Source organism: Astatotilapia calliptera, chromosome 9, assembly GCF_900246225.1.
Source record: "Astatotilapia calliptera chromosome 9, fAstCal1.2, whole genome shotgun sequence".
In the NCBI taxonomy this organism is placed as follows: Eukaryota; Metazoa; Chordata; class Actinopteri; order Cichliformes; family Cichlidae; genus Astatotilapia; species Astatotilapia calliptera.
This window is the reverse complement of record NC_039310.1, coordinates 15,332,289-15,350,488: the sequence shown is the minus strand read 5'-3', so window position 1 is coordinate 15,350,488 and position 18,200 is coordinate 15,332,289. Positions and strand designations below refer to the sequence as shown.

General features: G+C 40.5%; 1 protein-coding gene across 5 annotated transcripts in view; it reads left to right on the top strand.

Annotated features, from left to right (window-relative positions):
• The first annotated feature begins 3,405 nt into the window (after window positions 1-3,405).
• The window catches only part of neto1l (neuropilin (NRP) and tolloid (TLL)-like 1, like), a 75,276-nt gene continuing 60,481 nt past the window's right edge, over window positions 3,406-18,200 (top strand). For 2 of the 5 annotated variants that reach the window (XR_003273315.1, XM_026179455.1), the window contains exons 1-4: window positions 3,810-4,607; window positions 5,325-5,381; window positions 5,493-5,627; window positions 6,005-6,253. Coding sequence is in view for 4 of the 5 variants with exons in the window: in XM_026179455.1 (XP_026035240.1) it covers window positions 4,580-4,607; window positions 5,325-5,381; window positions 5,493-5,627; window positions 6,005-6,253 (469 nt within the window). In the remaining variant the exon portion in view is untranslated. Of the gene's footprint in view, window positions 3,421-3,809; window positions 4,608-5,324; window positions 5,382-5,492; window positions 5,628-6,004; window positions 6,254-18,200 lie in introns of those variants that run through there. The other 3 variants (XM_026179454.1, XM_026179453.1, XM_026179452.1) reach the window with 2 other exon arrangements.

Here is an 18,200-nt window from a genome sequence, read left to right as displayed (position 1 = left end):
CAGATGAGGAGAAACACTGAAGGGACTGAGAGAGATGAATGTGGAGCAGTTCGGAGGGAAATTAGTGCTGAGTGTTTAAAGTTTCTCAGATTATGGTTCGCTGGAACCAAATGTTTGGAGTTCATCATGCAAAATATGATTGAAGGTCATTAGAAGTTATCAATTAACACAATCAGTGGATGAGTTGTAGTCATTGTAGGTGGGGTTTTTATTTCCTGTCCTACTGACGCTGTTAACCCCCAAATACGTATCCTGAGAGTGATGCTAGGAGTGTGCGCTGCACAATATTGTGTCCGGTGTCCTTATATTTTAAAATATTCACCCCAAGGGCAGGTAGCTCACGTTGCATCCATCTTTAAATCTAATAGTGTGCCAAGGTAACAAATCATGTTTGACCCCGAATGTTCTATAAACAGCATCATGTATGCGCTGTGAAGCAAAATAAGAACAAAGTCAGGCATCAATTGCACTCAATTTTACAGCTTTGTTGAATGGATTACAGCCTTGGCATCGACTCGTCACCTCTAAGACTGTCAGGTATTTTTATTTGGTAAAATTTATGTTACCTTCATAAAACACTTTTGGTAATTTCCAAACTTTTCTGTAATAGTTAGTGCACCAGTATGAACAAGCTCTTTGACCAAAATGATATTTTTAATGCTAAAGTGTAGTTATTGTTGTTATCCATGAATTTTCAAATTTACTGTTTTACAAAAGAGCAGGAAAAAATTGCAAAGCACGTCATTATTTTTTGATTACGATGCCAAATTACAGTTATTTACTCCCATTCCTGAACAGAAAAATTTGTCTTAGTCATTGAATGTTATGATTAATTAATGTCTGACTTCTCCGACCTGTTTGACGACTCAAATTTGGGTAAAAGGATATGAAGTCAGTTTGCTGACAAACAGATAAAAAGTGCAGAAAAACAAAAAAAAAAGTCTTATTTCTTTACAAATTCAGCAACATGAAAACAAAGATTCCTTGAAACCTTACTTACTGACTGTTAAAGAGAAAATGATTCATTGGTTAATCCAGAAAATTGGCATCAGATTAACATTTAATGAAACTTATTTACAGGATAACTTTAAATCTCCTCTATATTAGAATTTATCTTCTGCAAAAGTGGTGAGTGTTATTCGTTTCTCCCGTTTTGTTTGTGTTGTATGTCAAATATAATTTGCCTTCAATCTGATTTTTCACACCGCACCCTATTTGCATAACTCAAGATGCTCTTTTTCTTTTTTTTTTGACGAAGAGCCCAGGACCTAAAATGACATGCTGTATTGCCAACAAACATAAAACCACGAGTAGTTTATGGGTTATCATCTCGTGGAATTATTTTCTTACTAGCTCCAGGTGCAGGGCCAGGATAAAGGCAGCCTATTGCCAGAGACCCAGACAGCTAATGTAGCATAAAGAGCAGCTCAAAATTTGCCCGTGGACGGAGCAACCCTTTCTTGTAACTGGGTCTTGCTTAATGAACTACAAGGCGCCTCAAATGACAAATAAATTGTGTTTTTTTTAAGCCAACACGCTGCTCAATGCATCACTAATAAGGTTAATTTGAGTCCCAGTGGGCAAGAGGCATTAGCCTAAGTGTTTATCCGCTTTAGCACTGTCCCCTGTTAGAATGACAAAAAGAAAGTGTGCTGGCAGTGTCATTATAATGACAGTAAGTAGAAGGTGAATGCCTAATTTGCACATGAGGTCTGAGCCAAATGAACAGGAAGCAATCGTGAATTACTCTCTGTTTTGCGTATGCAGCAGAGTAATATACTTGTTGTGAGTGCATTTTTGCATGTTTTAAATGAAACTCATGCGCCTTGATGGGGTTTTTTTGTTTTGTTTTTGGGGGGTTGAGGGCACAGACTGTAGGAGTTAAATTGCCTCTAGACAATGAGCAATCGTGAAATTTAACTGAAGATGAAACAGCAAACAGAGCAGAACATGTGTAATGAACGACTTCATTGAACTGGCTGTTTAGTTATGTGCGTGCTGTTAGTAAAATGTATAGTTCCAGACCTGAATGTTCCCAATTCCCCAAACTGATTACAATTACAAATGTAGGTAAAGCCGACACAGCGCAATACTTATCTTCAGCCAAATGATAGACTTCCTTAATTAAAAATGGCAGACTTTGAGACTGCTGTTGAATGAATTATTTCTCTGATATTCTCCCACTGCCTCTGTGCTACTGAGTCAAAGAGGCGGTTTATGTAGCTAAACTGGAGGCTGCTGTTAAATTCGCTAAGGCTACTCTTGCATACAGTAGGCTAGATAAGCCTCATTTGAATAATACCCATGTAGCTCTGCTGCTTTATCTCCGAGTTTACCCATCAGAAATGTGTGCCGTTGTGTTTATGAAGTTGTCAGATGGCACAGCATCACTGCTGATCAATAACAAGCTTTGGGCACTGCATTGTATGATATTATTGACATCCCTTCAGACTCGAAGATCTATAATAAGCTTTGCCTTTGCTGAGAAATTGACATTTTAAAAAATTTTTCAGCATTTTTGTGTGTTTGTGAGATTTTGGAGGGAGCAGAGCGAGCTACACTGTGTAGCGGGTTACAAGTTTCATGGGAGTTTTTTGTACAGTAGCAAGAAAGTGAGTGGCTAAGCTTTGGTTCGTGTGTGGGGGTCCAAATCCCAAGTCCATTAAATCACTCTATAACAGATTAGCGGGAGCCTATTAGTTGAAAAGAGTTGTGAGATTTTCCACTCCCACATGTATTCTTGAAGTCAGCGTGGCACCTTCAGAGTCTACATTACCTGCTATAAAACCAAACAGTTTTAGAGTGAAGAGTAACAAGCCAATCTCTGGAACAGGATGTAATTAAGAGAAGGACGTTGGAGGCGATAGTGAATCTTTATCTTACAAATCTCAGGTGGGTTTGTGACCTAGAAAGACACACAGAGGAAGAGGGAGACAGGAAAGGAAACAAAGTTGTACAGGAGTATGTCATGCTGCAAAAGATGAGACATAAATGTCCACTATCGCGAACAGTTCTGTTGAAGCTGATCGCAGTTGCGGGGCAAATGCAAACCAGTAACAATAACAAATGCACAGAGAAACCGAGTCCAAGTTTGCCACTGCAGTAGGAGTATCTGAAGATGGATATTGTCTGATGGGAGCCAAAAACTATTTTGGGAGCCTGAGCCCCTGAGTTGTCCCTGGGCACCCTCTGATCAGCTTTGTCATCAGGTGTGAGAGTGACTACACAGTCAGTAGAAGAGTGCAGATGCATCCTGACACTCACACTACAGGAAAGTCGCTGGCACGGTTTTAGAAAAAAAGAAAGAAAAGTGGAGTTTTCTCTGTGTCCTCTTATCGCTCCAATTTCTGTAGAAACTGGAAACATGAAGTGCAGAATTTCTAAAGATGCCATCCTTGGTCACTTGTTTGTGGATGACAGGTGTGTTGTTGTTCTATATAAACTACGTTAGCCTACTTATGCATTTTAGGATAGCTCCCAAACACAGCAGAAACAAATGGGTGGATTCTTAATCTGATAAAAGAAGGCGATGTGCATTTTTTTCGACCATTGAAATATGACTTGAGATTCCTTTATGCTTAACAGTGCATTTTCCGTTTGTTTAACCTCGCTCCTTCGCGTTCCTCGACTGTTTATTTCATTTCCAATCCCCTTTGCCTTTTCTGCTTACCTTTCCCTTTTTATGTTGCGCGGTGGATCTAGTGAAAATGAATTCTGCAGCGCGTGCTTTATTGTTCAAACACGTGCGCGTGTCGTGTGTGTGATGAAGTCGTGTCCTGGAGAACTTTTCGATGCGTGCGTCAAAAGTACGTGAGGACTGTGGCGCATTGGACGGCCGTAGTCGGTGGTGAATGAACGGGAGGAGGAAGAAGATCTTACATTAGCTCCTGCCGGCTGCGGGGACTCAGGCAGTTGACAGAAACCCAGGCAGAGGGACTCAGTGAGAACAACACTGACAGCTTTTTTGGGGAAACACGGGGCGACAAATGAAAGCCAAACAAAAAATCAATTAATTATTATTATTTTTTGTATCTGTTTGGCAACCTCTTGTTTTCCAGAAGATTTTTACGCAGCGCAAAAGAGTACAGAAAACGCCGCAGAGATGAGTGTTGCGTGGTTTTACGTGCTCTTGAAGGATCATCTCTCTTGATAAAGGGACCAAAGCGGACAAAACAAGGTTGCCCGTGATATTTTCTAAAAGAAGATTGCAAAGGTGGAGCGATTAGAGAAGGGCTGATGAAGGGACTATTAATCCTTTCAGTGCATCAAACGTGCCAAGGGGTACTAGAAACGTTTGGATGGAAATCGGGCGAGTGTTTGGAACTGTTTTTGGTTTTATATGAAACTGGTGATTAGTAGTTGTTGTGACACATCTGGAAGGATTTTTTTCTCTCTCTGAGATTTTAATAAGGAGTAAAATTTCGCTTTTTTTTAACCCACCACCGAAAGGTTTGATAACATGAGCGATATCTCTGCGTGAATACTCAGAAACTTACATCTCTATCTTTTTTCTCTCTTCAAGTATTCCTAATCTAAATGGAATTAGTTGAGCCTAAAGCCGTTTGTGAAAGGAACAGACATGCTACATGGGCACAGCTTCCATCACGGTAAGACATCCGTATTCACCAACTGAAGCACACTTGCTGAAAAGCTCTTAATGTTTGTCCTACCCAAGCGCAAAAGCGGCATGATAATCTTTTAATCAGTTTAGACGGACTGTAAATATCAGAGCAACAGATCGAAATCAACATAGGAACAAAATGGTGATTCAGTAGGGATAAACAAATATGAGATGAAAAACGGATGCACCGCATCCTGCAACCTGTAAACTCACAGTGAAGGTCACAGTCTTAAGTTTTTTTTTAACCTCCAGTTTTATTTATGGCAGGAAATAGTCATATTGAGATTGTTGCAGTTTGTGATGTGGGCCTATCGTTTAAAAAAATATATAATTTTGAAGCCTTTGGCTAAAAGGGGCTTTATATAGGTGTAGTCTTTGTTGGAAGAGACTTTTAGTAGCAGCCTGTAGGTTATGTTCTTACGTGACCTATAGGTTGCGTGATCTATATTATTATTATTATTATTATTATTATTATTATTATTATTATTATTATTATTATTATTGGAGGTATTGTGTGTTTTTTTAATTCCTTTAGGTCGGGACCAGGTTGTTACATTACGTACATAAATACAGTATTAATACCTTTGTTCCAACCTAAATGAAAAAAACAAACAAAACAAAGACAAAAACTAGTGTAATTAAAAAAAAACAAAAACACCCCCCAAAAAACCCCCAATATGAATTCATCTTTCTTTCCTTACAGTTGTTGCAAGTCTACTCATACTTGGGTTGTGTGGGGCAACAAAGAAGGATACAGCAGGTAATAGCCATCACCAGCTTGTCTTTTTGGTGTCCAAATGTCCTCTGTTCAAATTTTTATGTATATGCTTAACACTATCAAATACATAATGTATGTGTGTGTATATTTCAGTGAAAAACAATTCTGGAGTGAAGCCTGCAGGTCAGTGTGGAACGTGGGTAAAGGAAGCAGAAGGAGGGCTCTTCACTTCTCCCAATTACCCAAACAAATACCCCCCAGACACAGAGTGTGTTTACATCCTTGAAGGTAAATCATCTCTTTAAACACAGCAGTAGTGAAGAAAAAAAGCCAACGCGATCTAGCTGTTTATTCTCAACTAAAGCACTACTGAGGCTATCCTCAGTGAGTGATGATACACATTGGACTGATTGGCAAGCCTAGAAAGCCTTTTTTAAATATAAAAACATGTTTTTTGTGTGTCAGTGCACATAGCCTCATTAATGTAGTACCAAAGTGAATGTGGAAATAACATCTCTCGTTATTTAGAGATGACTTGACTAACAGCCAGAATTTGAGTTGAGCGCTGATAATGAAAGAAGCTGAATGTTCATCGATGAAAGCATGACTAATAGTTTACGCCATTCTTTGTGCTAGGTAGTAATTATTTCCATTGTGTCTTGCAGCTCCCCCAAGGCAGTGTATCGACCTACACTTTGACGAGAATTATTCAATCGAGTCCTCTTGGGAATGTAAATTTGACAACATTGAGGTACGAGATGGACCGTTTGGCTTCTCCCCGATTCTCGGACGGTACTGCGGTCAGCACAGCCCGCCTGACATCAGGAGTAGCGGCAGATATCTGTGGATAAAATTTGTTACGGATGGTGAACTGGAAGCAGTGGGATTTTCGGCAAGTTACAACTTTACTGCAGGTATGATTGTTTTTGTAGCTTTTTAGGCTTTTTTTTAGACTTCCTTTATAAGCATATTCAGAGTTTATAGCTCTAACAGCAGGTTCCCAAGTGAATAACGAACATCATCTGGGGAGCTCGGCCTTGATATTTGTGGAAGCCTCTTAGAGTGTTATTGATTGTCTGTCTGCACACGCTCACTGTTACCATTGGCATTATGCTGTCATTGGCTGGGACACTCTTGTGACTGGTTGGCTCGCTCTTGTTTTTCTCTCTATATGTGTAGAGACATGGAACGGTTTCATCAACACTGATTCACAGGGAGAAGCTAACCTATCTGTAGTGTCGAACACAAACCTTGGCGTTTTTTAATTTACCTCATCTTTGGTCGTGATAGCATTACTGAAGCAGCATGAGGATTGGTGACAAGGAATCAGGGCATAAGAATGATTTAATATTCACTCACCCACACTTGACTGGGTTTAATAACACTGTCAACTTTTTTTTTTTAGTGAGTCAAAGGCTTGAAAGACATAGTGCCAGGAAATGCATAGAGTATGCCAATTTGTCTCCAAACCTTCTGGGGCATTTTACCATCGGATATTTGAGCGTGTCACTGTTTAAATAATGAACACATGCAGTACATGAACCTTTCATCTGAAAAACACGCTATTAGCTGCAGGCAGTTGAAAAGAAAGCTATTGGGGTGAAAAGGGAGAGAGCTGCAGATTTATCTCCGATTGCTTTGTGGAAATCCGAATGGTGAAGCTGTTCATAGGAAATTGCGGGTTTCTACTGTATATTGACAAAGCAGCCTGGGGATAAACCCAACTTTTACCTCAGGGAAGGGTTTCAATTTCATGCTGTTCATACTGACTCCTCTTCACCTCAGCGCACACTGCAGTACCATAGCCTTGCCCATCGTGTCATTCTGTTCTGTTGGCTTTGGTTTATCTGAGTAGGAGCACACCATTAAGCTCGCTCATTTACACAAAGATTCTTTTGTATTTATGTTCGATTAGCTTTACCAATATTCTTCAAAGGCAGATGTCAACTCTTGACCAAAATTAATAATTATATATGAGATAAGCACTGTTTCCAAAATGTTAAAGGTGATCATAAAATGTCAAAATAGTAGCATTTTCTGAGTTTTTACCCTGACTAAGTCTGCATAGCTTTGTTTCCTAATGGGTGTGAATAAGAATTCACATGCGGTAATTGCAATTAACATCTGTACTGTAATTTTTCAAAATTGCTCTGAAAAAGAGTTGCACATAAAGGATGTTTTTTTCATCCCTGATAGTTAAAGACCCCTCTTTTTTCCCAGCGGTGTGTAATTCAAGTATTGTTTCTCCTTCCTGCTTCTTATGGGAGTCCTATTGAAAATTTGCTTAGAGAACAGTGAAAAGCTTTGCCTCTTGACTTGATAGGACATATCTGAGGCATATGATTTCCATAATTAATGAAGATAAAAGTCTTGAATTCACTCGACTCGATACTCTGAAATATGGCAGTGTGAATAGTGTCTCACATCTGCAGCTGCTCTGCTAACCATGCTAATTTACACAGCCCTCCTCTCATGAATGGAAGCAAAAGAAAAAAAGATGTGGCAACAAAGCTGACATGAATCATCTCCTCTCACTCTCTTTCCTCAGTCATTTTAGCAGCTGCCAGATAAAGAAAAAATTGTGCCTCTCCTTCACATTCTGCTACTGTCCTTTCAGAGCTCTTGATGACTAATTCGGTTAATACAGCAGCCAGTGAATGAATAACCAATGACTGGAATCTCCAGTATCTAATGTCCTATCATAGATCTTGAGGTACTTGAAGTCTGAAGGTGCTATGTATTAAATTTTTATATTTATATAAGAGATTTAGCAGACAGTAGAGATCCAAATATAATAGTCTTTGATGCACTTAATGTTCCTGTTGATGTGACTCACAATTTAGTTGTCAAACACGTTACACCAAGATTCTTCATACTCAGTGTATTGTGTCACAGAACTTGTACAGCATTCTTTTTTCCCCTCTTCAAACTGTGCTGTAACTTGTTTTTTGCAAAGAAATCAAAGTTACGTTGGGATTTGACAGATATTTTGGAGGTATATGTACAGTAGCTTCCGACTCAATTACTTACAGTCACTCAGACACATTTTTAATTACAAGATTGCCTGGCACTTTTGCAGGATTTATAATGGAAGCTTACCAGGCCATGGCAAGCTGCCTGTGTGACTCACAAGCGAGCCACCTGACTGAATTAGAACACCTGACACATATAGAGGTTCCTCACATGACATCACTCATACCTTGCACGAGAGTTGTCCGCCATATTGGATGTGATACAACTACCAGTTATGAGGAAGAACTGTGTATTCCACATGAGCTGTTACTGGATGCTCCTGGCTATCACTAAGCACAATCAGTTGAAAAGAGAGGGCTGCACCAAAAACCTTTTTGGGATAGGTGAGACTGGGTCAATTAGCAAAAACAAAGTACTAAAAATTGAAAAAGTGTGATGCAAAGAGGAAATGGAAAGCATTTGTAAAGTCAAGTAGGTATGTGAAAAAAGAAACCACAAGGAGATTAATGGCAACACATTTTTCTTTCACGTTGACTGCCATCAACCTCCAGCAACCACTTGCCAACCAGTTTGGGAGCATGCGTATTTTTCTTGCAACGGGTGGTTGGTAGATTGGCCCAGTCCAGTCTCGAGGCCTGTCTGACTTGGACCTAATTTACTTGGCCTTACATTCTCATACATCCAACATGGCTGATAAGTTAACTTCACCTACTTAGCTGTCACGTAAATGCAAAACCTCATTAGGTTCCCCAGCTCCCCAATTGCAGCCATTTGAGACATGGCCTGTATAACACATAAGTCACTTAAAGTAACATTAAGAAAAGGATCTATGTGTGTTTGTGTGTACTGCATGCAGAAACCTTGACTTCCACGCAGGCTCTGTAAAAAGAAACTGCTTCTGAAGAGGGAACAGTGACAATGAGTTACAGACAAATTTCTTAATCTCACTTTGAATTAGAGGCAGAGTTGATGATGCATATGTCTTGCTGTTTATGCAAAAGAATGAAGTTCAGACTTGCTAGTCATGCTATTATCTACTGGCACCCACAGTGCAAGAAGTAACCATTTTGCAGCCTTCACACTAAGCTAAAAGGTTATTGGTCATACTGGCAGTAGCTTAAAGACATGTGAGTGGCTTCAGTCTTGGCAGCGAACTCTTTGCAAGAGAGCAATTTCACCAGCGTATTTGTTAAAATGTCACACTAGTTTCTCAAAAACACCAAAATGCTGTACACTTAGTCTTGACATGTAATCTTAATACCACTTTGAAACAGCACGCAAACCTCAGTGTATCTCAGAATTGATCACATATTGCTCAGTAATCAAGTGAATATATAAAAAAGCCTGTTTAGCCAGAGGGGATTGAGACTAAATAGTGATCAGCAAATATTCCAAAACAAAACTATTTTAAGAAAGAAGAATAAGGCCTGAGGCTTCCTGCGTTATAACTTATGGTTTTATTTTTGTGTTAACCTGCCTTTTTCATTACAGTGCCTGATTATACATGTATTCATGGCAGAACCATAATGTAATTGTGAACTAGTGACGAAATGTAAAAGTGTGATACTGAGCCATTGTGTGCAAAAGCCCGTTGTGTGGTGCTATGAAAGAAACTATAATGAGCGCAATTTAGTTGTCTGTCATAAAAGCCAGCACAGTAATAAGCTTGTTATATTTTAAAAGCACACGTGAAGTTGTGGCCAACAGATTTGCATCATCCGTGGAGGTCAGCGAGAGAGCTAATGCATTAGGTTGACGGGCAGCCTTCTAGTAATATTGTGTAATATAAAAGTACAACGTGTGCAGCAGGGGAAATTACTCAGTGGAGGAGCTGTGGTATGTGTGTTTCTGTGTGTATGTGTGCATTCAAGACTGCTGGGGGATTTCAGCAGCATTCTGCTATTCAGGTTGTCCTAGGGCGCCGTGACCTTGGACCCTTGTGGACTGGTAGATTAAGTGGTGTTTCAGCACCTTAAGCGAAAGCCAGAGCAAATAAAAGCTGCAAGTTCTCCCGCCTCTTGCTCCCTGCACTCGGCTGTTTGCAGAGCCAAGACCTGGAACTGAGACAGATGCTGTGTGGTTTGTGATAAAATATGGAGACTGTGGTGCTCCATGAAAAGCGACCATACATTTATAATGTTGACTGTTTTAATGGTTTTCGTTCGATCTTTTTGAAATGTGCCGCACACAATCTAATATTCCTCATCGTTTAAATTCCACAGGAAACCTCAGATGTTAATCGAACATCTTCTTAATGTTTTCTTCTATTTAAAATTTTAACCGTGCCTGGTAATCAAGATGACACTGAGCGATCACAGTGCTTCAGAGCCAACCGCGCTCTAACTGGGCTGAGAATTATTTTGAAATGAGTCAAATGGCATTTAGTATTATATCTGGAATAGGATGTATGGGCCCATCACAAAGGAGGCAGGGTCATGAGATTGAACCTAGATGGGCTCAAACAGGAAAATTGGAAATTGAACCACAGAGATCGACTTGTCTCTCTTGGAAGCGGCTGAGTACAGCGACACCATCGCTGGGGCTGGGTAGAAAGTTCAGTAACTTCCCAGTAACACATCTCTTTCCAAAGCCATTTGCCAGCAACTGACATTTAAATGTTTGAGTCACATTTTATTTAATTGCATCCACCAAACTCTCAGAGTGAACTTTCTAAAGACACTGACATTCAACAGACAGGCAAAGAGAGGTAAATAATCATTCATAATAGTTGTAATTTATGGTATTGTGTGTGGAAAGCGAAGTCACATAGGTGTTTTAGGCTGTAATAAGGACAGTTTTAGGGGAGTTTGTTCAAAGTTTGCCTGTAGAGAGAAGTACAGGTCTGGAGCATATTCTACATTTGTCTGCAAAAACTCACAATATGTCATGAAAGTGTAAAAGAAAGACAAAAGTGGGAGTCATGGAGTATCTATCAGGATCGTATTATTATGTAGCACTTCTGTGATATTCAGTAGTTTGCAACACAGTTATTTGCCATCCATCACAATATCTGTGTAACCGGAGAGGGAAAAATAACCCTCAAGTGACCTGAAGTGTGTATTTATCCACTGCACCATAGCAACTGATCTACTGTTTCAACCATTCAGTTATGTGTCAGTTTAGTTAACCAACACCCCCTATTGGGTCCCACTGGGTAACCTTCTTATTTCTCCTTCTCCACTGTTCACTTTCTTCACATTTATTTGATAAGCCCCACCACAGGAAGTCATAATGCAGTGACTCTAGTAAGTCTGAATCCATTTGAGTAGCTCCATAGTTTGTGCCAATAATTAGCACGATGAAGCAGTACAATGTTTTGCTGTATCGAGGTATTGAATGTAATTGTTGTCTGGACTGCTCTCTCCTGATAAGCATTTTCTTCCCCGACTGCAAACTATTGTTAGCTACTGCAATTGTTCCTCGTAGCTCTTTTCTCCCGAAAGACAAAAAGATGATGCTTTTCACGCTACAAAATCTTTTTCAAGTACTAAACATGTATCCAGTTGTTGGCTGATAACACTTAGTTCAAACACATTTCAGTCTTGTAGTGTGTGCATGTGAGATGCGGTCCACTTGCCATCATAAATCTAATAAAAACATTGTCAAAGTGGTATAGCACCTAAGGTAGTGGGAGTTAAATTTCATTTTCCTCGGCCCAGCAGTGGTAGGGTTTCAAATTCAGTGGAGCACAGAGAACAGGTAGAAATGGAGAGAGAAATCTCCCATGGTACACTTTTGGGTGTTCCCTTAAGACCTCAGTGTGTTTGCCTGAATAAGATTCTTGCATGTAGTCATTACTAATAAATCACAAAGCCACCACCAACAACAAAATGATCTCCCTCCTTATGTTTTGCTCCAGTGCTTATTGCCATTAGCGCTGCCTACAGTGCAGGACACATTCTCTGGGAGTTTCTTTTCTGATTGTTCAGGGCTGCCTGCTGTTTCTCTGATTATTATGGGTCTTTCTTTTCTTTACTGGAAACACATGTAGGTGTACTTTTTTTTAACACACTCCCCATGTGTTATATTGTTTCACCAAAGGAACGCTATCAGGCTAAAGGCTTTAGCAAATAGAAAATAACCTGTGTTAAGAGAATAGGCTCTCCTGCGTATTTTCTTTTCTAACTTTTTGTTTTTGAGTGGTGGCTGCCAAACAAAAATCTAATTTCAAGAGGAATCTCATGCGCTCGCATCAGGTGAAATACGTCAAACGACAGGTGGTACGTCCGAGCTCAGCTAAAGACTCCCTTCTCTCTGCGCTGAGCAAAATGAGACGGATTGAGCGAGTTAGCATTACAGGCACACCTCTTGCAGCTGTGGATGAGGTCAGCCGTGCCCTCGCTCCCCTCATCTCATCTCTCTCTGTTTTCAGCTAGCACACTACCTCTTTTCTTCTCTCCTATTTTCTCTCATGCTATGCATGGTTCACACCAAGTTTATGAAAGGGAACAGCACACAATTCTTGCGCTTTCTGTGATGTGAAAATTGCAAATTTACATGCAATTAAAAGGTAAGTCTCAAATATTAAAACCCCGTTTCTATCATTCCGATTTATGATATTTACACCATATTGCTTAAATAAGATACTAACTTGGATTTTTCCCTTTAATTACTCCCTTTGTAGAATTACGGTTGGTAACTAGCTGGTTTGTTAGTGGTTTTCTCACCAGCTAGATATATAAGCTATCTTGTAAAACTACATATGTTGGAAAAAAGTGATTGAACTTAGCTGTGCCGCTTTCTTGTGTGACTGTTCATCTGCCCCACTCAACTCCTCTCACATCCTTTGCTCTGATATTACACCTTGCTCCTTCCTGCTCAGCAGTGGAATCTCAGCACAGAGTGTTCCCCAGCTTATCAGACAACAAGCCTTCACTCAGGGGACAACCAGTCAGAGTTTATCGCTCTTGTGGAACTTAACTCACTGTCCAGCGGGATGGCTGATATTTACGTCCTCTGGCTGTTTCAGCCACTCCTAGCCAATTACGCTGCAGATCAATCAGCAGCTCAGCCTGCCTCCTGCTTCTATCCTCTGTGGCGGTTTGTTAGCCAGGCCTGCTGTTCAGCTACAGATGCTTCTGGGGTCAGGGCATCTCTCTGTTGTAGCTGGAAGTCTGCAGTAATGTAAAGCATGCTTGGTGTGGGGGTTTATTTGTGGTGTGGTGTGGGGATTGGAGTGGGGTGTTTGTGTGTGTGTGTGTGTGTGTGTGTGTGTGTGTGTGTGTGTGTGTGTGTGTGTGTGTGTGTGTGTGTGTGTGTGTGTGTGTGTGTGTGTGTGTGTACATGTGTTTTTCTACACCATGCAACTCTCCAATCTGTACCAAAATCTTGGCTGCCTTCCTGTTCAAACCCCTGTGTCCTTCCTGTGCGACATCCACAATAGAGTGCTCTATTGTGTATGCACGCTGTGTTTGCTACATTGTGCACATGATGCATATGGTCTCCACTGCATTGGAAATTAGCTCGAGTGTTGTAAGGCTTTTTTTTTTTTTTGCATTCTTCCTACCTCTGTAGGTATAACAGCTTGCCTAGGGCTCTTTGTTTCATTAGCCTATCGCTGTGGTGGATCCATGGCTGTCATGCCGAGAGCCCGACTCTCTCCATTATGCTGTATTAGGCAGGAATGAGATTGAGCTCTGTGTTTTATCTCTGTACACATTAAGGCCTCAACCCATCGAAAACGTCTAAGAGAGTTATTCCCTTAAGAGCAGATTGAAAAGGTCTTTTGATTGTTGGAAGGTGAAGGAATTTTGTTTGTTCATCACTCCTGATTTGCACCTCTGATTCCATATGGCATCACAGAGCAGACTGCTTTGCGTGCTTGATGGATTTTACTTTTATTTTCATCTTCTCATCAGTAGGACGCTTCCTCAGGGATGAATGATGAACGTTCTGTTTTCATTATCTACACTTTTGCTCCCCCATTTTCTTACATCCAGTTTGGCAGCGGCTTGGACTTTAAATTCCCAGCTTATCATCTAAGAGCAAATGTCCGATTCCAAAGGGACCTAAATCACATTTGGCTTCTGGGTAATCTAATAGGTAATGGCAGGCTTTTGTTTGGCTACTGGAAGAATGATGTCAACAATGAAGGAGGGCATCCATGATGGGATTATGAAATGTGGAATGTCAGTAATCCTCGTAATATTGCAGAATAATAAAATAGTTGCGGATTCAAGCAGATGGCCACACCAGTATATAATATTCCCTTATAGAAAATGACAATAAAACGAGTTAATGGTACATTTCATGAACTAATAGTGCAGCTTGGGCCATATACCAGCTACTCTACTTCATACACTGCTGAGACCGTGATGGAGGTTTAATGTATATCATTACCATCTGTTAGGCTTACGGGCAAACCGTGACAAGTGGTTTATGGTTTACAACTGAATGAGTTTCCTCCTATTTCAGCTTATTTCATGTATTCTTCTTTTCAAGGTTCAACCAAGGAACAAATACTCAACATGATTATAATGGAACAAAATGTTTACACAAAGCAGAGCGCAAAAGATAGACTGTATTATGTTCAACAAAACTTGAGTTTGCCCGCTTAGTTCAGCTGCCTCATCCTGCCTTTTCTTATGTGTGCAGAGGGTTACTATGGCGCCCAGAGGATCCATTAAGTGAGCTTGCAGGGTCCTAAACTGTTCCTATAAGAAAGGCCAGTTTAAATTGGACCGCTTGTCGTCCTAAAGGTGCATGTGACATTTGGTTTCATAGAGGTGTAAACCAGATTGCACGATGTTCCGTGTTATTTTGTCTCAGTTCACTTTTTGCTTGAGCTGCCAAGCATTTTTCTCGCTCTGCATCCTCGAGTCGCACACCTTGACAAAACTGTCAAAATGACAAACACGAATCTCCTTTTACCCTCGTCAAAGCTCGAATTGCTCATTCGTCTACGATTTTTGAGGTTCACGCAAGAGAATTTTATTTCCTTCTCAGACCATTGACTGTACACCGGCGTGCTCCAGCAGCTCATTTAAAGCCATCTTCTTTCAGTGAGCGACTGAAGTCTTTCTGGCAGAATGGAAGGACGTGGAAAAGTCAGGAAGTCAATCGTGTGTGTTCGTCTGCGTTTCTTTCTCAAACTAACACTAACAGTGTGTTGACGGCATGGCCTTGCTGGCATTTTCCAATTGGCAAGCTCGATTAATCACGGCACTCCTATACAATGCGACGCACATGGCCACCCACTGTTGCTGGCTCTCATTATTCCCCAACACGGGAAAATGTACAGCACGGAAAATGGAGGCAGAGAAAGAGCAAGACTATACAGGAAGGGTATATATGAGTGATAAAAGTAACAGGGAGAAGAGAACAAGAGACAAAGATGGAAGAAATTAAAGGAGGATTCAGTGATACAGAGAAAGATTTGGATTGCTGTGAATAGGTTGTGGCTGCGCTGTGAGGAAGACTGATAAAAGACTGGGGCTGCTCCATGTCCCCTCAAGGCTTCTGCTTCTATCTGAATATTCATTGAGCTGACAGTGGCTTTTCTCGCCACCATCTATAAAAGGATGCCAATTGGCTTTTACCTTGTGGCTTCTAATAAGCCCGTGTGCCTAACATGCATACAAATGACTCTTCGTAATACACAAATGCACATGCTCGTTCCTGTAACCTTCTCACGAGCAGCCTCAAAACAACTTAAAGTACCATGACGGTTTACTCTCAGTAAGTTTCAATTGCTGTGCATTAAAGATATTACATTTTTTTTAAATGCCACTTGTTTGGCTGAATATCTCCGGGATTGAAATTGAGACTTGCTGACTTTATCTGCTTTCCTGCATGCAGTGTGATTGCTTATTCTTTCTTAATAATGAAATATCTGATCTGCTGCAGGGGTTGGGGGGGGATTGTTTCAGGAAATCCTTCAGTTTGTCAAAAAGCAGATTATTCATCCATTCAGCACATTTATATAATTTTTATTCAGATATGATCCAGGATAGTCAGGTTTGCAGTGATTTTTTGTAATCACATTGCATCACTTTGCTCGGGGTTGCAGATATCTTTGTGAGAATAAATGAGTTCGCTGGAGAATCTGTACTCTGCAGGTACAAGATCTTTCCTGTGTAAACGTAATTTTTAAGGCTGGCTGTCACTGTCCACGTATATGGCCGTAGACATACAATCTTGTTCTTGTAGCGTGTGTGTGTGTTTGTGTGCAGAGGATATTTCTCATCCAAGAGTTGAGTCAATCTGGATTTTGGTTGGGCGAAACTGCTCAAATCTGTATGCTGCTCCTAATCCCTGTGCACAAACACAGACATACACTCTGGACCTCCGCTGAGCAGCTACATCTGAACCCTCAGATCTAAAAATCCTTTTCATTTTGTCCTCCAGTTTATTTGTAGGGGTAGTGTTGGTCCTGGGTTTGTGTGCTGGCAGCAAAAAAAAAAATCTCCATGTTCGTAAGGAGGAAAGCCGTGAAGAATAAAATGATGGGAAGTAGCTGAGCAGCAGGGCTCTATCTTCAAGTGGAATACACACACAGCACAATGCTGCACACATTTTGTCCGTTTTATACACCGGACAATCTTAAATATTCAGACGTAATCCGTTTTGGGGCTCTGCTGGTAAAATGTAGAATTCAAGTGCGATTTGAATCATAGTCCTTTCCCTAGATAACTGGGTGCCACAAGGACATAATTTCCTTTTTCTTAAATTAGAAAAGATGAGGTTGAATCTGCAGAGCTCGGCTGAAAATTTTGTCTCCCTCTGGGCAACACTGTATTTCCTGGTATTTCAAAAGTCTGCCAGCTTTTACCTTCTGACTTAGTAGATATTTCACACTCTGTCTCTGTTGTAGAAAGGGAGATTATGTGTGTAGGTTGCTGTACCTGTGGGAAATTACTTCACCTACCACTTCAGAGACATTTGACTAATGTTTTTGTTGCTTGACATGAACTGAACCACGCCACATGTAATGAAAACACCAGAGCACAGCGAGGTAAGAGGGCTGGAAACAGCATTATAGGGTCACGCGTCAGAAGGAGAAATAAAGAAGAGTGGGAGGTAGAAGATGAGATTAGATTTAAAACCTCCCTTACAAAAACTCCTTGTGTGTTTGTAGCTTATAGGAGAGATTGACTGTGATCAAGAAGAAAGTCTGAGTCATTGATTTTATCGTGCTCTGCCTCTGAAGAGCAGGGCTTTGTGGAAACTTATATTGTAGTAGAAAAAGCTCAGTGAAAATGCCTAAATTGAGTGCTTGGAGAGGAGGGCTTTGGTGTGGCTTAAATATTCATTTGCTAGTGGCAGTAGCTCTGGAGTAAGGTTTTAGCTCCAAGCAGTGGATCTCTTGACACACTATTTGTCAAACATCAGTGATTTTTGCCCGATGGGCTGATGCAAAGCTGATTTCAAAAGCATGGGGTTTGAATGTTGAGTTACACGAGCATTTATTGTCCTCCTGTGGAGAAAGGTGCTTTTGTGTCTTAATAAAGAGGTTTGCTTTAGCAGTTTAGAAATGATAAGTGGTTTGTTAATGGCTGGGTATGCTATTTCTGAAAATCCGTCATCCTATAGCACTGCATCGTCTGTGCAATTGTTCTGTTTGATTGTTTGTTTGTTTTTTGGATAAAGTTTATTGTTGTGTCTCAAATTGTGTACTTCCACTCCCAAAGCGTAACATTTTACACTAGGTGACAAATCGTCGGTATATTACGCTGTCGGCCACCCAACACGTCCCTAATGAGGAAACATGGGAAGCATTTGGAATGAATCTTCACGTGTGTTTATTTTACTTAAATCGCTTTGGAAAAACTATCTAACATGATTAAGGTGGTGGTTAACGTTAGGGATAAGGTTGTGGTTAGGGCTGGAATACACGGCTGGAACGTGTATTACCGAGGTAGCATCATTCTATTCGATTTCATCGACAAT